The 25,615-nt window shown below is 48.8% G+C and overlaps 1 protein-coding gene across 10 annotated transcripts in view; it reads left to right on the forward strand.

The window, feature by feature from the left end:
- The window catches only part of LOC147571234 (pleckstrin homology domain-containing family M member 1-like), a 29,513-nt gene extending 23,551 nt beyond the window's left edge, over positions 1 to 5,962 (forward strand). For 3 of the 10 annotated variants that reach the window (XM_086696513.1, XM_086696515.1, XM_086696514.1), the window contains one exon: positions 5,603 to 5,961. In XM_086696513.1, coding sequence (XP_086552639.1) covers positions 5,603 to 5,881 — 279 coding nt within the window. In that variant the 3' untranslated portion in view covers positions 5,882 to 5,961. Of the gene's footprint in view, positions 1 to 1,197; positions 1,327 to 1,924; positions 2,749 to 3,241; positions 3,479 to 5,602 lie in introns of those variants that run through there. The other 7 variants (XM_086696516.1, XM_086696517.1, XM_086696521.1 and 4 more) reach the window with 6 other exon arrangements.
- Positions 5,963 to 25,615: the final 19,653 nt, after the last annotated feature.

Raw genomic sequence — 25,615 nt, forward strand, 5'->3', positions numbered from 1 at the left:
TTGTGTATGGTGTGAGGTAAGAGTCAAAAGTCACGTTTTGTCCATACAGATATCGGACCGACTAGCACCACTGACTGAATGTGACTGTATAAGCCATGTAGCTGTATAAGTGAGGTCACAGTCTCCATTTTTTACTATCCTGAAGAGTCTTCAGGGCCCAGAATGTCAGAGGACTCTGAAGGTTTTGAGCCGACAACTGTCAACACCCTGAAGGGTAAAGAAGAACGACTCCACAGCCCCCGGCTTGAGCTGGAAGCAGGGGGCTACCCCTAGGGTCTGGGGCTGCGCGCCCTAGCAGGATGCCACAGAGTGGCGTTGACCAAGCTGAGTTCACTCCCGTCCAAGACCTGACTCGTGTTGTGTCTCAGCTCCGACATCCTGTCTTGCCAGGGTCCCAGAGCTGATGGGACAGGGCAGCTTAACTTGTCACCCAAGCTCCTCGGCTCACCGGGCGTTGCTCCTCTGGCCTCCGGCAGCTTCTGCCACCGCAGGCTCCTTTCAGCCCCAGGCGTTTCCATTTGCCATTCCATCTGCCCGGACCCTTTCCCAGCTCGCCCCTTTTCCTCACCCTTGTCTCCGCCTTCCCCCAGCACCCTGTCCCAAAAGCACCGTCCCCAGTGACTCCCTTTCCCATTTGCCTGCTTCACTTGATTTCCTGCCTCTGGACTCGAATATCGGCTCCGTGATACGGAAGAGCATGTCTGTTCCCTTCTGTAAGGTCAGCTCTGCACACCGTACCTGGGTGAGTGCAGGCGTAATTAACGGCTCTCGAACTCTCAGAGACTCTCGAGATGCCAGCTTGGGAGTTTACGCTGAGAAGTAGGCCGCCAAGTGCATGGGCTGGGCTGGTGGGTCTGACCAGGGCGGGCTCCGCCTCCCCGCAGGCCTCAGGGGACTCAGGTGGCTGAGAGCCCACAGGACCCACTCATCCCTCCCCTAAGTAGATAGTCGCTGGGCACTCCCGTGCAGCCCACCTGGTGGACCCCCGGCTCCACCCCGCGTGTCACCCCTGTGAGTCTCATTTTCCTGTGCTTCTGTCACTTAGTCACTGCCATTTATTTGACACTTTGGTGGCGTGGGGTGGGGGTGGGGGGGTGAGTAGAGGGTTCTGACTGTCAAGTCGTATAACCATGAGAGCCATTCAGTCTTTCTTTAAAAAAGAAACAAAAACCATTATTTTAAATTCATTCACCACAGAGGCCCTGCTCTGGGCCAAGCACCATACTTGGTACGGTGATGGAACAGGACGGACAAGGGCCCTGCTCCTTGGGGACAGACACTGGATCAGGCAAGTCATTACCCACATCATAATTACACTGGTGACAAGTGCCAGGAAGGAAAGGGGCCGGGAGTGGGGGAGCTAAGGGGACTTCTATTTGTGGACTCCGGGGGGCTGTGAACGGATTTCTCAGTTGCACTCCAGAGGACAGTCTGGATTCTAAGACTTCACCCAGTGAAAGTGGCATTCCTCTGTCTCGGGCCCCTCGTGGCAGGTGCTGCCATGGCTTTGACCCGTGGTCTGTGGCGGTTTCCTCCACCGTTAGAGCGGCAGGGAACTGGCCAGATGTGGGGGCTTGAATGAGCAGAAGGTAGGAAGGTAGGTGGTAGGAAGGGGGAGGGGGAACAGTGGGGTGCTCCCCCCACACTCCGCTTGGTGACCGGGGGCCCTGGCTGGGGCACAGCTACAGAGCTCCGTCCAGGCCTGTGTGCAGTAGCTCCAAGGACCCAGTGTTCCCACTGGTTTTGTCTGTTGTCTAAGAGAACAAAAGATGTTTCCTGGAGTATCATTTCCTGGGGGCTGACCTGTGGCCGCTGGACCGAGTCTGAACACTTCCCGATCGTCTCCCTCACCTCCTTGGAGAGAGGAGCCCTCACCAGTGAACTTCTATCACCTCACAATTCACATTTGTCTCCTTCCTTCCAGTCCCCTTGCCCCAGCCTTGTTATTTTATGCCAAAGACGTTTGATACTCAAGAATTATTCCCTCACCTGTGATAACTCTGTGCCAGGCAGAAAGAAGAGTGGCCATTGCATACAGCTTGGTAGGTGCTGGGTGGGGTGGGCAAAGAATGCCGTGGGAGCCCCGAGGAGTCCCTGACCCAGCTAGGCAGCGGGAGGAGTGTAGGCTGGGAAATAGTCAGGAAAGCTTCCCAGAGGAGGTGATGGACGGCCCCTGAGCTGAGTCTTAAGGAATAGTGAGCTGGGAGGCCGCAGGACTTCCCAGGTGTGTGTGCCAGGCTCTGTGGGGCTCCTGCCCATTTTCCTCGGGGAGCTCCCCTGGGTCTCTATGGCCCAGGCAGGCTTTGTTCAGAATCTTGTGTTGCAAATGCTTCCCAAGTAGCCACCCTGATTGACACATTGTCCTGTCACTGACTGAAGGAAGCACCTGCTAATTCCGAGGGTTTTCAGAGGGAGCCCTGGAGCCCAGCCCTGAGGCCCCGATACTCCCGACTCAGAGTTCTCCACTCTTGGCTTAAGGTGCCAGAAAGCATCTGAATGGATTAAACTGTGCAAACCAATCCCTCTAGGGCAGCCCAAGCCTTACTCCCCTTCCGCGTCTACGGGAGCAGAGAGGGCAGTCTCATTTAGGGGGTGGAAATAGCAACTTCAGGGTGAGGCTGGTGACACTTAACAAAATAGCTGGGCTGGACCCACCTCTCGTGTGAGTCACTTCCTCTGTGTAGACAGCCACTTAGGGCAGTCCAGCCAGCTTTCTTCTTGACTCTGCTCATCCATGCTTAGGCACAGAAAGGCAGGGAGTGCTTGAAATGGGGGAGGGGGAAGCTAAAATCCCTTCCCACAATTCTGTGACCCCAGACCCACCCCACTTCTCCCACTGGTGAGCAGCTTCAGTCTCAGCAACAGAAGGGGTCCTGGGTCCTGCTCACCCATGCCTCCCTCATCTCAAACCCTATAAGCAGGGCTGACAAACTGTGCTGGGATGATGGGATGTCCACCTGCGACAAAATAAAGGTAGACCCCTTCCTCACACCATACACAAGAATTAACTCAAAATCAGTTGGAGACTTAGGGGAGCCTGGGTGGGGTGGCTCAGTCGGTGAAGCCTCCGACTTCGGTTCAGATCATGGTTCGTGAATTCGAGCCCCACGTCGGGCTCTGTGCTGACGGCTTAGAGCCCGGAGCCTGCTTCCGATTCTGTGTCTCCCTCTCTCTCTCTGCCCCCCCCCCCCCCGCTGTCTCTCTCAAAAATAAATAAACATTAAAAAATTTTTTTTAATAGGCAAAGAATTCGAATAGACATTTCTCCAAAGAAGATCTACTGGTGTCCACTGAGCACGTGAAAAGATGCTCGGTGTCATTGTCCTTAGACACTGGGGAAATTGCAAACCCAAACCACAAGACGGTACTTCACACATGTGAGGATGGCTATAATCAAACAGATAATAAAAACGTTGGAAAGGATGTGGAGAAATTGGAATCCCCATATGTGGTGGGAATGTAAAATGGTGTAGTCACTTAGGGAAAGAGTTTGGAAATTCCTCAGAAAGTTAGACATAGTTACCGAATGGCCCATCAGTTGCACTCATAGACATGTACCCAACGGAACGGAAAACATAGGTCCACACAGAAATGGTTACGTGGAGACAGAGACAAACCAAACAGGGCCTTTTGGTGAGGCAGGCCTTCTCCTGAGGACGCCCAGGGACTGGAGAAGAGGGGAGGGCCATGGTCAAGTTGGTCAGCTCGGTGAGGCCGAGGCCCGGAACCGAGACGTGGAGGCGCGCGTCCGGCAGCTGCAGGAGCGGATGGAGCTGCTGCAGGCCGGGGGAGACGCAGCTGTCACGGGGGTCCCCAGTCCCCGGGCCACGGATGCACCTTCCCATATGGCCCCCCGGCCGTGGCTCTGGGCCAAGGCCCGCTGGTGGGGCCAGGCCCCATGCACCGCCGCCACCTGCTGCTCCCTGCCAGCCTGACCTATCGGAGGCGCGTTCCCTGCTCCTGTTCGCCGTTGCTCTGGCTGCTGCCGCCGCCTTGGGCTGCACAGGGTTGGTGGCCTGCGCCCACCATCTCGCCCCGGTCTGGCGCCACCCGGGAGCCGCCTTCGCCCCCTGAACCCTAGGACCCCAAGCTGGAGGGTTGGGTGACCTGGGCACGGCGCAGAAGCCATTCCTACCGCCTCCCCGTTCACACCGCCTCCCAGCGTGGGTCTCCGCCCGAGCTCCAGCCCTGCGATCCGGGCCCGCCCCCTGGCGGCCGGGGAGGGAGGAGCAGGGGGCTCCAGGGAGGCTTGCAACCAGGAATGCTGCAGTTGCTGCTGGGGAGAATGGCAGACCAACCACCTACTAACTCCGGCCTGGCTGAGGCCCCGCCGTGGATGGGCAAACTGCGATCTAGAGGAGACAGCAGGGCCAGGGCTCCGCCATCAGTTTTTCACCCTCCACACGCCCCCCGCCTATCGGCTCGCAGACCACAAATCCCTGTGCATGAGGCCCTACTATCCCGGGAATGTTCTCTTCCCGCGGCGAACTCTAGTGCGAGCCCCGCCCGCCTTCTCGAGAACCTTTTGCTTTCGCCAGCCCCGCTTTTTCGGGGACTCGCGCGCCCTCCTCACGTATGTAGCTCTGGGGGCCACAGCAGGCTCCGCCCGCCTCGGCAGTTTGGGTATTTATTGACCTGTCCTCCGACCCGCCAAGTTTCAGGACCCCAGCACCTTAATCCACGTTTTGGATGCACTGAGACCCCGACATTCCTCAGTATTTATTGTCTCTCCACACCTGGGACCCCACCCCCGATCCTCGCGAATAAAAGGCCCTCCAGTCTGCCCAACAAAAAAAAAGAAAAAAAAAGAAATGGTTACGTGAATGTTCGTGGCAGCATTATTCATAATTGCCCCAAAGCAGAGACAACCCAGATGCCCATCAGCTGATGAACGGACAGACCAAATGTGCTACATCCATACCTTGGAATACTAGTTAGTAATAAAGAAATACCGATGCCTGCCACAACATGGATGGACCTAGAAAACCTGATGTTCAGAGAGAAGGCAGACACAAAGACCACATTTATAAGATTCCTTTTATATTGGGGCACCTTGGTGGCTCAGTTGAGCGTTCAACTCTTGATTTTGGCTCCGGTCGTGATCCCAGGTTCGTGAGACTGAGCCCCACGTCAGGCTCCACACTGAGTGTAGAGCCTGCTTAGGATTCTGTCTCTCTCTTTCTCTGCCTGTCTGTCCCCCTCCCCTGCTCATGCTGTCTCCCCCCCATACACCCCAAAATAAATATACATACAAATGAATAAAAAGACAAACCATAAATGAAGATTCTGTTTATGTAAACAGAATGGACAGATCTCTAGAAACAGAAAGTAGATTAGTGGTGGCCTAGAACTGGAGCGGTTGAGGGGAAATGGGAACTGACCGCTCCCGAGCACGGGGTTTCTTTCTGGAGGAATGAAAATGTTCTGAACTTCGTGGTGCTGGTTGCACAACTCCGTGAATACACTGAAAGTATTCAGTCGTGCACTCTAAATGGTTCCTTTGATGATCGGTGAATTGTGTCTCCATCAAGATGTCTGTAAAACAAAACAAACACACAAAAACCTTCAACCACCACCTATGTCTTCCCTCCCTTCCCACTAGAAGAGCAGGAGCTGGATTTCAGAGGATGACTTCTACCGGCCTCCCCAGGAGCCGCCCGCAGAGAGCCCTTCAGAACACTCCGTGGCTTCTTCCGGAGGGACTCCGGAGTCCAGGCCTGGGCTCCTCCAGCATTTTTCTCAAGGGCCAAGGAAAAGCCACTCCACGGGGGCCTTAGACCAAGCCTGCGTGCCTTCCCCAGGAGGCCGGCCAAGCAGGGCAGCGGCGGCCCAGGAGCACCAGAACTTCAGGGTGGTGCACCGCAGGCAGATGGGTAGGTGACCGCAGGGTTCCAGTGACCTTGCCGCGGGGACAGTGCCTTTCGGAGAGCAGTGCCAGAGCCCTCTTTTCCATTACCGGTTGGGTAGTGTATTCTCACGAGCAAAGCCTCTTCCCAAAATGTAATCAGGAACACCCTTGCTGAGTAATTCAGGGAAGCATTTCAGGAAAAGTGCTATATTTTCTCATGAGAGCTCCACAGTATCATGCCCCCAAACCTGTTTCATATATTGAAATACTGAAACTTCCCCCCCGAGGTCGTGTGACTATGCACGACTCTGGGTTCTGCCTGTAGCTCAGAGCAAACCCTGCCTCCGGAAGGCGTTTCAGTGCCCCTTCCCGAGACCTCTGTCTTCGATGGTTTGTTTAACAGCTCTGGTGGGGTTGTATCAGCTCTGCCATCTGTTAGCCGTCCTCTGTGCGCTGTTTACAATGAGGCCAGCTCGAGTTCCGCACCCTGTGCAATTCTAAAAAGCGTTCAGTAACCATAAGCGAATTTCTCCACAACCCCCACAAACAGAAAAGTCTGCCCTGGAGCCGGTCTCTTTCTCACTTCATTTTCTGTTTGCCGTGACCCAGCAGACGATTCCGGCCAGGTTCCTAGCTCAGGAGAGCCCTGGTCTCCACACTGGCTTCTTTTAGGTTTTTCTTGTAGTCCGTGTAACCATGCCAGAGAAAGTGTGCCTCATGCCTAGGCCGTCAGGTTCCCTGAAGGGTAGGAAGACCCTATACAATTATCTGAAATCTCCAAGGCTAGTTCAGGCTGCGGAAGAGAGAACTGTGCGTCCTTTGGACCCCCCAGTTGCTGGCAGAGCCCTAGGAACCAGGGAGCATAGAGGGGTGTGTGGTGTCCAGGCACACGGTCATTCAGCGGGTATTTATTAAGTATCTGTGCTGTGCCAGGCTGTTCTGGGTGCTGGGGACACAGCAGGAAGCAAAGCAACGTCCCTGTCTTCACAGACTTCCTATATCCTAGTGCAAGAGGCAGGGAAGAAGAGAATTAACAAGTAAATGTATAGTATGGACTGGTGATAATAATTGCTATGGAGAACTTGGGGAGTGCCACGGCAGGGGAGCATACTATTTCATATGGGTGGCCAAGGAAGCCCTCACAAGATAAGGTGACATTTGAGGAGATGTGCAGGGAGAGAGGCAGGAAGGCACGGGCCGACCTGTGTGGCTCCAGCAGGGGAACAGATGCAAAGATCCTGCCATGGGCACGTGCCCAGGAAACCAAGGAGATGGGAAGGGGGTGGTTAGAGATGAGGGCGGAGTGACGGAGGGCCTCGCGGGCCACAGAAGGGACGTTAGCTTTCCCTCCGAGGGAGATGGCAGTCATTGCAGGGTTTGGGGCAAAGGGACGTGATCTGACTTCCTTTAAATGGGGAGTCATCCTGGCTCGTATGTTGAAGGACCTCAGGGGAGAGAGACCAGTCAGGAGGCTCTCGCCACAAGCCAGGCCAGGGGTGAAAGCCGTCGGAGCCCGAGTGGTAGCGGTCGAGGTGGTGAGAAGCAGAGGGTTCTGGATGTGCCAGCAGGATTCGCTGATGGGCTGCGTGTGCCGGAGGTTTGGCTCCGCAGAAGCACAGAGTTGGGTGTTTGTGCGCAGCGAGCAAGTTCCCTGGCAGGTACTGGTTCCCTTTGGGATTTTGGCTGGGGGATGGGCGGGGGAGATGGCGCTGGCGAGCGCCTTTGTTCCCCACCAAACTCAGCTCTGTCGTCTGGGGGCTCAGCAGCTCTCCCTCCCTTTGTCCTCCAGCCTTCCTGCTTTCCGAGCAGAGCTGTTAACTTATGACCTCCCAGACGCTAAGTCGCGCTTGCTGTGGGAACACAGTCCGTCAGGCCCCTCCGCTTTTGCCAGCCACACTCGGGAGCTCTGCTTGGCCAGGGAGCCGCCCCTCCGCCCCTCCGCCCCGGCTCCCTCCCGCCAGTCCGTGGAGCGCGCACCGCCTCGCAGTCCTTCCTACCCTCTTCCGTGGGTGGGCCTCTCGTCTGCGCTTGGCTCCGGAGACTCGGTTCTGCTAATCCTCTGGCGGTTCTGGGTTATTTAGGCAGGTGTAGGTGGAATCTAAGTGATCAGCAGGACGCACGGTGAGCCCAGCGTCCTCCTACGCCGCCATCTTCCCTCTCCCTCTCTGAGTCATTTCAATCAAGAGACTTTGAATTTGTAAGGAAGTCTATGAGACAACCACACACTTTCCAAAACAGTGTTTTCTCTCTCGTATCTTGTTATCTGTGTGAACCATTATGGGTCCCTGAAGAAAAAAAAAAATCCAGAAATGAATGTAATTCTGAGCCTGATGTAAGACTGCAGGTGTCTTCCATAATGTGTGTTTCAAACTTTTATGTTCATCCACACAGCTTCTTCTCATTTGTTGACTTCATAATGAGATAGGTAATAATTTGTAACTTTGAGAGTGAATTTTTCCTGATAAATACTTCTGTCAAGGTTTGGTTATAGGTGACAGGAACCAATCTAAGCTAGTTTAAACAGAGAGAAAGATATTGAGCGACTTAAAAATTATCGGAAGGACTGAAGGGACCAACTGTGGGAAGAGTGACCAAGAAAGACTTCCAGGCCCTAGAGTTTCCTCCTCCCCCGGGGACTGCAAACTACTTTACTTGCTTCGCTTGGGAAGCCCGGGGAGGCAGGAATCCGGTGGCTATAGGTCCCTGTGTCTTTGCTTTGATCCTCCCAGAAAAGGAGGGGAGCTTACCCCTGTCTGTCTTCCGGTCAACTCAGTTCTGAACTCAGTCTCACATTAGTGGTAACTCTGGTCAGGCGCGAGGAAATTTGGCCCCGTGGTTTTTAACCTCCGGGGCAGGAAGGAGATCTTACAGGAGGCTGGGATTGATACTAAACCAATTACAGGATCTGCTACCGTGTTTCTTTCCACCTATTTAATCTGTCGGTTTATTCCATATGCGATTTTATTTGAAAAGAGAACCTTGCCCTGTTAGAAAAAGTTTGGAAACTACCGGAAACTCCAAAATTTAGATCGCAATAGCACCAAACGCTGCAGATCCTCTGGTGACAAGCGAATGGCGGTGCCAGATTGGAAACCCCCGATCCACCTGTGATCCTGGCTCCACCTGTGCCCCAGAACCACAGCCGGTTTGTTTAGAGACCTCAAGTGTGTCGGCCCAGGCTCTTAGTAGAGGTGAAGAGTTTATTATCATTTATCTCAGATAAAAAATGCTATACTTACTTTTAAATTCTAGATACTCAATACTGTAGCTTTTTTGGTTAATTTTCTATAGTGTTAATAGAAAGAGGTCATAATATTGGTCTTCAACGCATTTTGATTATTTTATTTTATTATTTTTTAAATGTTTTTATTTATTTCTGAGACAGAGAGAGACAGAGCATGAGCGGGGGAGGGGCAGAGAGCGAGGGAGATACAGAATCCGAAGCAGGCTCCGGGCTCCGAGCTGTCGGCACAGAGCCCGACGCGGGGCTCGAACCCATAGACCACGAGATCATGACCTGAGCCAAAGTCGGACGCTCAACCGACTGAGCCACCCAGGAGCCCCAAGAAGTCATATTCTTAAATTAAAATGCGCCCAACTTCGGCTCAGGTCATGATCTCGCGGTCCGTGAGTTCGAGCCCCGCGTCTGGCTCTGTGCCGACAGCTCGGAGCCCGGAGCCTGCTTCGGATTCTGTATCTCCCTCGCTCTCTGCCCCTCCCCCGCTCATGCTCTGTCTCTCTCTGTCTCAGAAATAAATAAAAACATTAAAAAAAAGTTTAAAAAAGAATATGACTTCTTATATCTGTTTAGTGGCTATTTTCTCAAATTGTTGAAAATACCATTCTAAAAATATTTCTTCTTGGGCTGTACTTATTCTACCAATCGCTACTTGGTACGATTCTGGAATTATTCCATTACCAGCTCTTTCACCAATGTCCACAAAAGCACAGTCACAATGTTTTTTAATTCAACAGGCTCTTCCACAAATAAAGGTTTAATTCACTTTTATAATTGATTATAATTAAGGGATGTTACAGAGTAATGACTTCCATGCTGATTCTTTAGTCTTCCTTGTGTAAGTGCAGCATTAAGATTGACCTGGACTTACATGTGCAGAAGCATCTGTAATTTTGTTTATCTGATCTCCTCTTGCTCCTGGATTCCATTTCCTACTAGTAGTAGAAAACATATAATCTTAGCAATTGAAGGTCTCAGTTCTACTTTAAAACCTTTTTTTTTTTTTTTCCACTAGCTTGGTGTTTCTTGGAAAGTTGGTGTTTTGCATACTTAGTCTTAGGTAAATACCCAGGACTAGGATTTCAGAAGCTGCCAACCTGTTTTCCAAGGTGTGCATGTAAGAGTCCAGTCTTGGGCAGCTTCTAACAAACTCCTTTCTTGCATCAGAGAACTGGGCACGTAGGGGAATTTAGAGAATGTTGTGGTAGCGATGGTGAGTAGGCTTTGACCTTCCCACACTGTCCTCCGGATTCTGTTGAACCCACTGGTCAGACATCTAAGGGCTGCCGTGTCTCAGAGCCTGTTAATTCACAAAGGGTGGGGACAGAGGCTCTCACCTGTCTCCTAGGCCTCCATTCGGGCTCTGGCTCATGCTACCAGCCCTGCATGTTGCCTGAAACCCTCACTGAATCTGATAGCCTATTGCCAGAGCGACTTTATGCTTCCCTGTGAAATTCCTTTGGTTTTGCTTGTCTTCTGCCCTGTGTGTTCTTCCGTGTGGACGTCAGAGCCCTACGGAATGACTGGAGGCAGCTTCGAGGGAAAGGAATGAAACTGGTCAGGTCGTGAGGTTCTTAGCAAATACGGAGGGACGACTTCCAGGTTGGTGATAGAGGGACTGACAGAGGGGATGGTGGGACACAACCCTCCCTTCTCCCCAGGGCCCCGGCTGGCCCCGAAGTGGGGGGGTCAAGAGGACATTCTGGTCAGGATGGCGTCTTGAGGGAAAACAAGCCAACTGTGGAGCAAAGAACGGCTTCACCCTGAGCTAAAGCCTCGACATCACTTTCTGCTTAATCGGCTTATTAGGTGTATTTTATGTACGGTAAATCTGACCGATTGTAAGTATATAGCTCATTGAGTTTTCACGTGACCACCACCACGTCAACATTTCTGCCGTCGTAGAATGTCTCCGTGTCCCCCTGTGCAGCCAGTCTCCCCTCTGTCCCCCGCCGCTAGTCCCCGGCAGCCCCCGATCTGCCTTTCGTCCTGCTTCCACGGTTTCCGGTAGATGCATCATCCGGTGTGTCGTGTTCGTGTGTGCTTTCCCTCACTTAGCGTAACGCGTCTCTGGGTCACCGGTGTGCTGCTTTGTTCATTTCTGTTGCTCAGAGATGTTTTGTTACTTGGGTAGATCACACTTTGAGCAGCTCACAAGCGTCCAGTTGCTTCCCATGTTTCCCGTTTCCTTTATGTTCTAATGGGTGTGGATGGTGTCTTATGGTAGCTGCAGTTTGCATTTCTTTCCCAAATATCTGAAGACATTGGCCATTTTTGAATTGAATTTGTTTGACGTTTCTAGGTCTTTTTTTGTGAAGCATCTGTTCAGATGTTTTGCTGATTTTGATTTATATTTATTTCGATTTATATTATTTTATAAATATATGTTTATATATGTTTATTTTATTTATTTATATTGATTATTTGTTTACTTATTTTGAGAGAGAGAGAGAGAATGAATGCATGGGGCAGGGACAGAGAGAGGAAGAGAGAGAACCCCAAGTAGGCTCCGTGCTGTCCGCACAGAGTCTGACACAGGACCCGATCTCGCGAACCGGGACGTCGTGAGCTGAGCCGAAATCAACAGTTAGACACCTAATTGACTGAGCCACCCAGGTGTCCCAATATTTTGCCCATTTTTAAGTTGGGGATATTCATTATCTTAATATTGAGTTGTAAGATCGCTTTATATATTTTGGGTATAAGTTTTTTGTTAGATATGTAATCCTCTGTGTCTCTCACTTTGTGGTCTTTTTGTTTCCTCGACAGTCTTTTTGAAGAGCCAATATATTTAATTTTGATAAAGTCTGTCTTGTCATTTTTTCCTTTATAGTTTTTTATTCTAATCCAAGAAATATGCTTAACTCAAGATTTTCTCTTATGTTATATAGTTTTCACTCTTGTATATAGGTCAGTGATTCATTTCAAGTAAACTTGTATATGTGATGTAAGGTAAGGGTCAAATTTTTGTTTTTGTTATTTTCCACATGAATATTTCTTCCAGAAGCATTTGTTAAAAAGATGATTTTTCTGCAGTGAATCACTTTGGTAACTCTGTTGAAAAATCACATGTCTGGATACGTCTATTTCTGGATTCTGTTGGGGCTCACTGAACTGCATGTCCGTCATTATGTTAGTGCCATTGCACTATTTTCTTTTTGTTTCAGCTTTGCTGAGGTATAAGTGAGAAATAAAATCATACATAAATTATGGAACATTAATATCACTCATCATCAGGGACATATGAATAGAAACTACAATGAGATGTGACCTCACACCTGTCAGCACCGCTGTTACCAAGTAGACAAGAGATAAATGCTGCTGAGGATGTGGAGAAAAGTACCACCCAGCTTTGGTTGATAATCACTGCAGAGACTCTTGGGATGTCGTGGGGCTTCTCCAACTTCTTTAGTTTTCTGAATTGACTTGGCTTTTCTTGGCCATTGGCATTATCCTGACAGTGTGTGTCTCTATTTGGTCCTTGATTTTTTTTTTCATCTTGCGTTTCACGACCTTACTAACTTCACTGATTCATCCTAGTGGGTTTTTGGGAAGATTCCTTAGGACTTTCTAGCTGAGGGTTCGTGTCCTCTGTGAACAAAGAGTGTTACTTTTTGCTTTCCAATCCCTTGTACACCACATATATGATATTTACATGTAATATACATTTTATGCAACTTACAAGTTTATATGTGTATGCCTACCTGTCCAGATACACACACACACACACACACACACACACACACACACACACACACACACACTTTTGTGTCTTATTTTGCCAGCTAGAACCTCCAGGATAATGTTGCACAGAGACAGTGAGAGGGAAGGATTTAAATCTTTCACCATCAGGTACGGCGGCACCTGTAGGTTTCTCACAGGAGCCCTTTGTAAGGGTAACAAGATGCCATTAAATTCCTCGTTGCTGTGAGTGTTTATTCCGAATGAGCGTGGAAGTTCTTTTCAAATGTTTTATCTCTGGGATGACCGTGTTGAACTGCCTGGTGTGACCAGTGTCTAAAAGCTTTTGTTTCATGTATTTTTGTCTGGTTTTCTACTTGTTTATGACTGGAAGTTTCTGTAGCAGTTAATCCTGCGTGAACAGAAGTGGCCTATTATTTTCCTACTGTAGGCAATGTTACCCATAACAAGCCTCAGACAAAGGGAAAGTAAGCACTCAATGATTCATTGCTATAAACTGCTGCCTTTGAAACTAAAAAGTCTTTTAATACAGAATTACCTAAAAGTTGTAATTTCTTAACGGATACCAGAAACGTTGAAGAAGTAAGATTGTGGTAACAAGAAAGAGCCAGTGTGCTAAAAATTGTGGACAGTTAAGTTCTTTTCAGTTTTAGTTTTTTCAGTTCTAGTATTTTTTGTTATTATCTCGGGAGCACTGAGCAGTTGCCTGGTTTCTCTTATTCCTTTGGATGGTAAAGAAAACATAGCGTCCGATATGAATGAACATTTTCCTAGAGAAAAGCAGTTCCCTGATGTAAGTGAACTTCACACCGGCCGCCCTCACCTGCATATGGCCTGCTGCCCTCTTCCCACCGAGACCACCTTGCGCCCCGGCCTGGCCGGACCAGCTCCCTGAGTGGGTCTCCTGGGCTGCCCCGCCCAGCCGGTCTCAGGCAGAAAGAGAACTCCTCACGATCCTCACCTTTCTCCAGATGCTGAGGATTTTTTTTGATAAAAACAAATTTTAATACAATGAGACTTTTAAAAGTCTTGCTGTTTTCATCGCACTTAGGAACTCAAAAAGAAAGGCAGAATTCTCAACTCCCTCCGTCTCCCGCACACTCAATGTTCTGCAGAGTGAGTGCAGTGAGCGTGCGACAACTCTGTGGACACATAATCCGGTCCTTACTCTATGTTTCCTTGGAGCGGCTTTAGAGAATTCCAAAGAGGGGAGACTTCAGTTAGTAGTAATCAGGCCACAGCAGACCCACGAGTGACTTAGACACATTTGTAAAGTGAAGTCAGAGGTTTGCTGACAACTAGAAACTCGGGCAGCACACTTCCAGCCTGTTCTTAGTTTTCCTCATTGCGATTGCAATTTGAAAAAAGATCGAGTCAGTAAAATTGAAGCCTTTTTCGGAATTCTTAGTGTTTATCATCTATTTAAGTGCCAGGATCTTCTACTATTTTCGGTTTTCAGTTGAGATCTCTGCTGACATGGTAGCGTGTGATGAGCCAGACTTCATGGAATCACATATAGTCTGGAGAATCTTGGGAATCTGGAGGTGACTGACCAGTGCATCCTGGGACGGTTCTCCCATTCTCAGAAAACTCCCAGACCGTATAGATGCTATAGACTTTGCCATTGTGATAAGTAAGACGGGTAAGCTTTGGATTTCTCATGTCTCCTCATCCCTGATATTGAAGCAACATGATAAAGATATTTCCTAAAATGCACAGACATTGTAAGAGTTTTAGGAAAGCTCAATAATTTTTTATTTATAATTTTTTAAAAATTTTTTCGCAGGTTCTTTTTTTCTCTTTTCTTTTCTTTTTTTTTTTTTTCTGTAGCACTCTGCTTTGTCAGCAGGAGAGGAGTGCATAAAAACAGTGAAGGATGTGGTGGGCCTGTTGCTTTTGAGAGGGCCTCATGGGCGAAATCCAAATTGAGCTAATTCTTGAAAGAAGGGGGAATCAACTTTGGCAAGAAACTGGAGGGACACTCATGTCTCAGGGGCTTTGCTCGGGCTGATCCCTCTGCCTAGAATGCTTTTCCCTCAGGTAGCTGCTTTTACAACTCCCCGCCCGCCCTGGGCCCACACTGACCACCTTAGTGCTGCCCTTAGTGCTGCTCCCGCCCTTTTCCCATCGCTCTCTGATGCTTCCTAATCTGCTTTGCTTTGTTCCCACTTTGAGGCAGGACCACTTGGAACTCGCCGTATAATTTAGTTTTTTATCATGTTTATGGACTCCCTCCGGCCTTTAGAATTAAGCTTCATGAGGACAGGGATTGCCGTCTTTTTCCTTTGTTCTGAGGTGTGTTGTAGGCACCTACAAGAGTCCCAGGCACGTAATGGGGATACTCAATAATTGTGGTTTCAAGGTATGAAGATTTTGAGTTAAGAGTTAGCAAATCCTGCTTGGGGCTCTGGAAAGACCAGTCTTACTGGGGTGGGAAGGGAGTCCTGTGTGTTGTGTATTCCAGTGGGAAAAAGAGAGCAGAACCAAATTGTGAGGACTTCAATCCTAAGCAAAGGAATTTATATTTTGGTAGGAATGGAAGAGCTTTCTGAAGCCTTTATTTTAAGTAGCAGTGTATTAATTGAGTGGTATAAACGTAATATCCTAGGAACGTCTCATTACATTTCCTTCATGCTTTTTTGAAGTGTTTTTAGTTTTAGCTTATAAAACTGGCTAAAGAAATAGGGAAATTAACTCACATGCGTGGGAGCCCCTAGGCTGAGCAGGCTTCATGGTTGGCTGGTTTCCATTTGCCTCCCCCATGACTTGGAGCCGGCTCCCGCCACCCACTGGGGTGGGTCATTGTGCAGGTGGATGTCTCGAAGCCGTGAGATGTAAGGCCTTCCCTTCAGACCGCGCCAACTGAGACATTTATTCAGCGTCTGGCAGCATTAGGTGCTTGATAAATGCGTGGGGATGGAATCATTCAGAGTGCTTTGTTGTAAGAAGACAGCTGATTTTAGACAGTTAGCGCCACAGCTATTGCGGAATGCCAGAAGCGCCCGGAGGAGGCTGAAGGAAGCCGTGCCAGCTCCTGAGCCACGAGGGGCTTCGGGGTGCCGACCTGCCTCCCCCCACCCCCACTGTGGTCGAACATCAAGAAAACATAACCCCTAATAGCCTACTGTTGACCAGAAGAAGCCTTACTAATCCTGTAAACAGTAGATTAACATGTATTTTGTAAGTTAATGGATGTACGGTGGTCTTACTACAGGGTAAACTAGAGAACAGAAAATATTATACAATCATAAGCGAAAATACATTTACAGAACTACACTGTATTTATTAAAAAAAACACCCATGTTATCAGTGGACCTGTTCAGTTCGAACCCATGTTCAGTGATCAACTGTATATTGAAAAGATGGCTGGCCATATTAATTTTCCATAATAGGAAGACAGATATGCTCCATCTAGGAATATTAGAATGCCTGCAAAGCCCAGAAGGCAAAGTGATAGACGCACAGGGAAGTCCTTCCAGAGAACACCAATTTCTGTCACTTCTGGTCATTGTGTCTCTTCTTCGGATGCATAATACCAATTTGTGACATCTTGGACTTCTGTCTTCTCCGGTAGAGTGAGCGCTGAAAGTAGAGAACTTACCCAAGGAAGATTTAGTAAAAAGTGTATGTTATACTTCAAGGAAATGATCGATCAATTTAAAAAGTAGGAATTGTTCAAAGTGCCTTCTCTGGACATAGAGTAATAAAGCCACAGGCTAACCACAGAATAAAGAAGGACATGATAAGCAGCCACAGAACTTAAATCAGCTGTCACATAGAAGTTCCTTTACGTTCTAATTATGTGTGTGTTCATTCCTGAAATCCCACTTCACATCAAGGAAATAGCAAAAGTGATCACAAAAATGAAAGTACGAATGTATGCAGAGTTTTAAAGATTTATAAAATAGTCAAAGTTAACTACTTCCCATGAAGGTAATCCCCATGAATCAAATACTTCAAATTGTCCCTGAAGCAAAAAACTAGTTGGTTTTTATAAATACATCCTGGTGGAGCGTCTTATGCACGCTCAAGTTTGAGAAGCACCAAGCAAAACTAAAGGAGAAAGCAAAGGGAACATTTATTTATAGAAATGAAATTCGGTTTTTTATTCCATGAGCTGTTCTTCCTAAGACATTGAAAAGTTACTAAAATAATGTTGAGATTGAAGATACTTTCTTTTTTTTCTCCTGTTGTTAAAAAATAAGTGTCTCTTTAAACAGTTATAAACAATCCCGCTCTCAAATTAGGTTTTGTTTTCTTGTTTATTTATCCTGCCAGAGTGTGAGCGCCTTGAGAACAGGGATCATGCCCGCCATATAACGATTCCATGGTACATATCTGTTGAATAAACAAACGTTGATCGAACCCCTACAGCTGCGTAAAAATCCATATCTGCTCTTGTGAACATTCTTGTTACTAATTCGATGCTCGTGAATTATTCAGAATCTTGCATCCATGGCAGTTCCTTACTTTTCCATGATCCCCAACACCTTTCATTTTAAAACAAGCTTTCCTGCTGAACTCTGTGCTCTGTGGTGGCGATAGTTCAGTCCTCGGTGCGTGTTGGAAGGGCACCGAGACATGGCAGTCATGGGCTCTCAGGAGACAGTCTGAGCCCTGGGCTCTTCCCCTGCGATCATGAGATGTTTTGCATGAGGAGGACAGGGTGATTTTCTGCTCCATTACTTTGAAAATGTCTTTGTGGGGAAAGTTGTTTTTCAGAAGCGAATTATGTCGGCAGGATGTTCTTTCAGTTCAGACTTGTAAGGTGGCCAAAGGAGTCGGCCAGCTTGCCCGAAGCAGTGTCCCAGGTGACTGCGTGTGTGGGCTTCCAACTGTGGTCCATGCCCCAAGCCCCTGGTCTCTGTCCTTGAGGGACCACTCTTCCACAGGGGAGACATTCTAAGAGCTCTCTTCCACGTGCGTGCATTTTCTTTGGGCAAGAGAGTTCAGCTACGTGAATATTCCGCATTTAGGAAAGAGGAAGCAGCTTCCTTCTTCCAGCAGATTTCACTGTGCCTGTTAATTTCTTCGGCTAAAATACCACGTTCCCTAAGTATAATAGATATGACATCCATTTAACAAAACTTGACTCCTGAGTCGGAGGGAGAGATAGGGGTACATTTGTGAAGCCGTGCGTATGGTGGGAACCTAGAAATCAGCTGTGGGTAAAATTTTTTCTTTCAAATACTTTATATTGCCCCTAAAGCAAACACTAGTCGGTTTTTATAAATACATCCTGGTGGAGCGTCTTACGCACGCTCAAGTTTGAGAAGTGCCAAGTACAACTAAAGGAGAAACCAAAGGGAACATCTGAAGCAGCCTTCAGATCTTAGTGATGACTGGAGAGGGGAAGGATCCACATGCCACAGCCGGGAAGGCCATTCGGTCCGGAGAGTAAACCTGTTTGTACAATGGCTGCTTTTCATTATGTGCTTCCTAATCCATTGGGACGTTTGACCACACTTACTGAACGTCTTAGATAAAAATTAAAAACGTAGAAGCCTTCGTCCCTTTCGAATCCGTTAAGAAATTGGCGGTAATGATCAAATCGAATGGTCCCTCCCGTCTCCAGGGGGCTTCAGGAGAGGTAAGGGGTTGGGAGTCGAAGAGTAGGTAGACTACTGCTGTGATGGCATTTCCGCGTGGAGGGCAACGTAAGTTTTTTTCCTGTAACGTGCTTAGGGATCTTCTCGGGACAATCAGATGCAGTACTCAAATCACTAGGGAACAATTAGAAGGAGTATGTCGTCAACAAGTGTGTATTAATGGAATACTTGCAAAACTGAGGGCTGCGTGTTGCCCATCTGCTCCCCTGTGGTGCCACACTTGGTCATTTCCGAACGGCCCCGGGTGAAGTCGTTATGCAGCCAGCTTTGAAATCTGATTGCCTTTCCATTCTGAAGCACCTGAGGGACAGGACGGACGTGGGTGCGCCTGCACGCACGTGGCTGTGCGCGCGCGTGGGTGAGTTCCTGTGCGCCTCCGCGTGTGCGCACCTGCTTGCGCGTGCGTGGCTGTACGCATGCGTGTGTGCGTTTCTGTGCGTGCGCGCGCATGCGTGCGTGTGCGTGCGTGTGCGTGCGTGTGGAGTACGGTCGCCAGGGCAGATCCCGGATTCAGGGGCCAGTCTGGAGGCTGCCGGTTGCCGTGCGGTTTGGCACCGGACTTGGTATCTGTGGAAATAAGCAGCGAATTGGAGAAAGATGAGGAAAAAGCAAACGACGGGACTCAGCCGTTTACTTCGTAAGGATGTCGAAAGAGGAAGCGCAAACCCCGTTTGAACTCGGGGAGCGCGGTTTTGCCAGTGTCGGGTAAGTCCGGCCGTGCTTTCGAGTAACGGAGCACACGAGCTCTGGGGCGTGTTCGGTGTGCTCTAATGTTGCTACTTAGACACTATCTGGTTGGTGAGGACACGAGTCGGCAGTAGCACTCAATTCAGGGTGGCCGCCCAGGGAGGGCTCCGGTCCAGTCCCTCTCGGCGAGGGCCACATGCGTGTACTGTGGGTCGGAACCAGTGACCTCGAGCAGCGTCTTGGCCACTTTGTTCCTTGTACCCTGTTGGCCATGTAGGCATGTTCGGGTCACGTGGCCAGCCCCCCCCCCCCCCCCCCCCCCGGAGAGCCCTTCCGAGAGTCATAACGAATTACGTAGAAACACATTTTAATTATACTGTATCCATAAAGATCTTAAACGTGGATTCAGTAGTGGAAATACTCAGTTTGAATTGCGTTGGACGCAACTTTAGGTGAGACATCGCTATTATAAAACACAAGCTGAAGTGCTCTTCATAGGCTCACCTGCACAGGTATCTTCCTTTACTTTTGAAATCTGAAGAAAGGAAGCTCAGAAATGACCAGGCCATCCCTGCAGGTTGGGCACCATCCCCTCCGTCCACAGCAACCTCTACGGGGTTGGATCGGAGACCGCCACAGGTTAACAGAGCTGGCAAGTGGGAAGTTCCCCAGTCTGGGTGGTCCAAGGTGTAGCAGGGGCCGGAAGGGTCAGCCTGGAGCTTCTGTATCCCCCAGGAGGAGCGGCAAAGGCTAAAACGTGATGCTTGAGGACAAAGAGGGCGGCTGAGAAGCGAGCGCGGGCTGGGTCGTAAGCTGCTGGAGTGCCACTGTCTTGTCACGTGTCTGAGGCAGCTCTGTGCACTTTGTGAGTGAATCAGGGCAGTTGGGAAGGAAACTCCAGTTGGCTCACCAGTTGTCCTTCTTGGTTTTTGACTTAAACTATAAGGAATGCCTACCCTCAGTTTAGCATTTACAATTCTGAAGAAATGTTAGATTTTGGTGTTGTTTTGAGGGAGGTGGGGAAAGGAATAGGGTTGTTGTAGCCGATCTGGGTGTTTTCCCGACATTCTATTGTGCTGACAACGGTTAGAATTGTATTTCTGCCCTCGGCTTATGTCAGGATGTTAACTCTGTTCCCTTGTTCTCCAGAACCCTCTTCCTTTGCCTCCAGTGTCCCCAGATACAGAGATTTCCTACCGCGGTGCTATAACCGATTTGGCGATCGCATCCCACTCCTTTAAATGTAAACTAGGTTATATTTGGGTAGAACAGTTGTATAGGCGAAGAGTGGCCTTTTTTTTTTACTGAATACGTTTCTGTGTATTTTAGTTACACAAAATACTGCTGCAGGACGTCTCGGATTCAGATAATGACAGTGTCATGGCATCCTCAGTGCGCCTCTTTCTGGGCAAAGCATCTTTGAGTAGAGGGATTGTGTCCTCTCTTTTCTGGTGAAACATACTTTTAAAACAGTTTCTCAAAATGCTTCCTTAGAGTCTGGCTGACGCTCTCTAGACAAAGGGTACATTATCAGTAGGTTTTTAGAAGGCGGCAGCTGTGACTTGACGTTACAGACCCATTGTGGCAGGACGCCGAGACCGTGAGGTGGGACAGGTAACTCCTTGGAAACAGTGCATCTGTAATACGGTTTTAAGGGAGAATTCCCTTTGTAAAGAAACTTATAGACAGAGAGTGGTCAGGGGAGTTTATTTGAGAAGTTGAACTTGAGCAGAGACCGGAGGGAATAAGAAAACCGTCCAGAAGGAGTAGACGAAGGGCAGAAGGGCAGCGAGGGCTGGGGCTGGAGTAGAAGGGGGGTTCAGGCCTGGGAACTCACTGCACAGGCTGTGGGTGGAATTCTGAGAACGATTGGAAACCACTGGGTCACGGTCTAACTTTAAAAACAAATTTGTTTATGTTTATTTTTGAGAGAGAGAGAGAGAGAGAGAGTGCACACGAGCAGGAGAGGGGCAGCGAGAGAGGGAGACGCAGAATCCAAAGCAGGCTCCAGGCTCTGAGCTGTCATCACAGAGCCCTACAAGGGGCTCGAGCTCACGGTCCACAAGATCATGACCTGAGCCAAAGTTGGGTGCCTAACCGACTGAGCCACCCAGGTGTCTTTGGGTCACAGTCTAACTTAAATATTAGGCGAGTCCCCGTAGCTGCTGCGCTGAGAGTATACACAGTGGGGAGAGCGTGGGCACAGAGGGCCTGAGGGTAGTTTAGGGGGTGCAGGCAGGGGGTGGTGATGGCTGGCGTGCGGGCTTTAGCCGTGGAGTGTGAGCATTCGTCAGGCATACTAGGAAGCAAGAGCTCACAGACTTTGCTCATGGCTTATTTGTGGTAAGAAGACAGGGCTCAGGAATGACTCCTGGCTCATTTGGTGTCAGCACCTGCTAGAAAGAAGTTTTTCTTTACAAGTAACTCGGTGGTGGGGGGGGGGGGGTGGGACAGCAGGATGAGTGTCGGGGAGTGAGGCTGGTGAGACTGGACTTCTCAGACGGACATCACAGAGGAGATGATTAGAAAGAAGGTGCTTCTGTTGAGCCGGGAGGAAAGGTCATGGCTAGAGACGTAGAGGTTCCTGGGGGACGGTGTCTCATGGACAGTGCCAGGGGACAAAACGACATCACTGAGGCAGTTTGTCTTTGGAGAAAAAGGGTCTGAGCACTAAACTCTGGACACTCCAGTTGTTTCGTGGAGAAGACATGGAAAGGTTTGCAAAGGAGATTAAGAAGGAAAAGTCAGTAAAGTGAAGAGAATCAAGAAAACTTCTTTGTCACGGGGCGCCTGGGGGGCTCAGTTGGTTGAATGTCCGACTTCGGCTCAGGTCATGATCTCGCGGTCTGTGAGTTCGAGCCCCGCGTCGGGCTCTGTGCTGACGGCTCGGAGCTTGGAGCCTGCTTCGGATTCTGTGTTTCCCTCTCTCTCTCTCTGCTCCTCCCCTACTCACGCTCTTGTTCTCAAAAATAAATAAACACTAAAGAAAATGAAAAAAAGAAAAAAAGAAAAGTTCTTTGTCACAGATTAAAAATAAATAAATTTAACTCTAAGGCTGTACATTTATTTAAGCTGCATTTTATCTGGTTTTGAACCATCCCAGCATTTTGAGGAAAGTCTTAACCTCTGCTACCTAACATTCTCTATTTCTCTGTTTTGAAGCTACAAATTTGAGTCATTTTTCCAAGGTGTTTTCCTACTCCCCCTTTTCAGTTTATTGAATAAAGGGGGCAGTGCCACGCGTGGAGATTTCACCCATAAGAAGGATGGGAGATGCTGTGTCAGATGCCTTTGCTAAAGTCAGCATAATCCTGAGCAGTCGGCTGTACTCTTCTGGTCACACACCGTCACTCACTCGCCACATAGAGACTGATCCCCATTCCTCTGGGCCCATCAAGGAGGAAACAAGGCGGAACTTCTCCCATCGCAGTGTTTCCATCAGTGTGGGGAGGAGTCGGTAAACACAAGTGCCGAACACGTGCACTGGGTCCCCTGGTAATGGATGCGGTAGAGACAGAACCAGGGTACGAGGTGTCGGGCTGCATGCAGGCACGTGCAGCCAGGCGTGGCTCACGAGGGCAGTGACTGCGGACGGACAGAAGAGACATGAGGCCGTGAACTTTGCCGGGGGTGGGGGGGTGCGGGTAGGGGGCAGGTAGAGCCTTCCAGGCAGTGGCACAGCAGGTGCAGAGGCCTGAGACGGGAGGCTGCCTGCAGCGTGCAGGGCAGAAGGGCATCAGGAGGAGGAGGCTAGGGCCAAGTGCAGGAAAGCCCAGGTCACAGAGGCTGAGCAGGCCAACATCTGGAGGGATGTGCTGTCAGCCACATCTGTCACTCGTTTGCGTCTAATCAGCACGATCAGTCTTTTCTTGTGTTATTACTATTGGTGCTATGTTGACGTGATTCCAGCTTATAAGTCAAAACATTCATGACCAGGAAAGGGAGAGAAAATACCAGGATAAGAAGTGTATTTGGATGCAGAGTTGCTAGGACATAACCAGATTCTAGCTGGGTCTAGAATTCTTGGATATCATCTCAGTCTCTCAAAATGCTGTAGATATGTTCCGCTACGTCTTGATTTTTTTTTCCTTGTAAATGTTGCTGTTTTCTTTTCTGAATATTTAGCAAACTGTCATTTGCTGTTAGAATTCATTACTTGTCCCAGGTTGTATGTAAATGTTTTAGCTTTTGTTAATTGAGCCTGGCACGCGATGAGCTTTCTGAATCCATTTTACAAGTCCTGGTTTCGTTCAGCGTATTTTGTGCGTGTCTTTCTTGGCCCATTGGGGCTGTCCTCTTTATTTTGTTCTCTTCCAGATCACCAGATATCCGGTCTTTCTCTTCTCCCGTTCTCCTAACGTATCTTAGAAGAACCACTCAGATTTTCTCTCTGAATCATCGACATGGACTTTGGCAGCATAATTCTGTACTGGTGCTGATTCTGCTTAAACGTATAATCGCTCTTTTTAATTAAAGTTCCTTCTGTATTTTGGTTCTTTCTCTTCATTTCAGTGTGCCTTTTGACATCATCGATAAATTCTTACTAACTCGTTAATTTTTTGAAAGCAGCTGCTTTCCCAAACTTCATCTTGCACCGATTCTCCCTCTCACGACACCCAAAATCAGCTTTGTCCTGGGCGTCCTCCTGTAATACCGACCGACACCTTGCGTATTTTTGGTGGTTTTCCTTTCTCTCTGATATTGTTATTTATGTTAAGAGGCTACGTTGTCGGCTTCTATTTTTTATGTTTGTTTATCCTCGAATGATGCTAGGTTTGGTGTTCAGAGGTAGAAGTAGTTCCTCGTCTCTGCGTACCGTAAGTGTGAGTGTTGTCCGAGTTCTCCTATCAGATACTGTGATGGAATCCCAGCGAGTGACGTTCAACGACACCAGTTCAGTAGGGGGTGACCCAGGGGAACAGTGATCGAACAGAGTTGTGGACATCCCCACAGGAGAAGCTTATCTGTCACTTGTCTGTAGGTTAAGGGAAACAAACCGCTTGTACTGGAAGCAAGATTTCTTTGCAATGTTGTCATTTTGACCTGGCCTGGGAAACAGTACGGCTACATCCAGTCTGTTGAGTGATTTTGTAAAACTGAAGGAACGCTCAACTCCGTTAGTGAATCCTGGTTCCCTTGGATTTCTGCTCAGTGTATTTCTAAACACGGGGCCCTGCGGCGTAAGCAGGGGGAGCTCACAGCAGTTGGCGTCCTGGGTCATCAGTTTCCCCAGAGCATTTGCTACTGACTTCATGCAACGGTGCTGTTCTCGGGATGGGCAATTTTGAGTCAGCCCTTGGTGCCTGTTTTCAGTTTGGTGTCACTAGTTTATTTATTTATTTTTTTTAAATTTTTTTTTTCCAACGTTCATTTATTTCTGGGACAGAGAGAGACAGAGCATGAACGGGCGAGGGGCAGAGAGAGAGGGAAACACAGAATCAGAAACAGGCTCCAGGCTCTGAGCCATCAGCCCAGAGCCCGACGCGGGGCTCGAACTCACGGACCGCGAGATCGTGACCTGGCTGAAGTCGGACGCTTAACCGACTGCGCCACCCAGGCGCCCCGGGTGTCACTAGTTTAATGTCACCTTGAAGTTGGTGGCAGTTGCCCCGCTTCTCTGTTTTTATCTTTAGTTCTTGACCAAGTGAGAGGGGAGAGATTATAATGGAATCGCAACTTGTAACTCATCGCTTTTCCTGGGATAGTCAGTCTCTTGCTCGTGTTTGTAAAATATCTATTACTGTATTAAGAATTTCTGCGTGACGTGCCTTATACCCACAATCATACGTTCTGCAGCTTAATTTTGCATCGTGTGATAACCCGCTGCAGTCTAGGAAGCGGTATGATCAGGAGGGGAGGAAAGGTTTCCAGTCCGGGCAAAAAGGTAAACGGTTTTTCCTCTCAGAGGAGTTTAAGAGGAGAAAGGGTTTGCTGATGACGGACAGTGAGTTCCAGGGCTCAGCGGAAGGGTTCTTGTCAGCAGGGAGGGAGGAGGGGAGGTGGGTCGGGTCGGTAGCTGTGTGCAGTAGGACTGGCATCCGGGTGATGGTGGGTCCGAGCTTTCTAAGATGTGATGGAATCTCTAGAAAACAGTAGCCTGCAAACATTTGCAAACTTCTCTCTCCCTCTCCCTCCCTCCCTCCCTCCCTCCCTCCCTCCCTCCCTCCCTCCCTCTCTCCCTCCCTCCCTCCCTCCCTCTCTCTTCTCCCCCCTTGCTTTGGTTTGGTTTTGTTTTTCTGTTTGTTCATTTCACTGCCAGAGATTTATTTCAACCTTCTCTTTATAGAATCTAGTTTTATTGGATTGAAGTCCTACTGCTTTGTGATAGTCAAAAGTTGAGGTGGTAAAGAGGTACGTCTGAATACCGACAGATGCTAACAGCGGTGTGGGGACCTCACCCAGCCTAACAGGACGTTGGGTAACTCAAGATAGATTATTTTACTTCTAAATGCGTTCACTCCTAACTCAGTTGTAAGAGCAGTGCTCAGTTTCTCGCGGAAGGCAAAGAGTTTATATAAAATTGAGCATTTG

This window comes from Puma concolor, unplaced genomic scaffold, assembly GCF_028749965.1.
Source record: "Puma concolor isolate L17-30 unplaced genomic scaffold, mPumCon1.1.hap2 unalloc_scaffold_39, whole genome shotgun sequence".
NCBI lineage: Eukaryota > Metazoa > Chordata > Mammalia > Carnivora > Felidae > Puma > Puma concolor.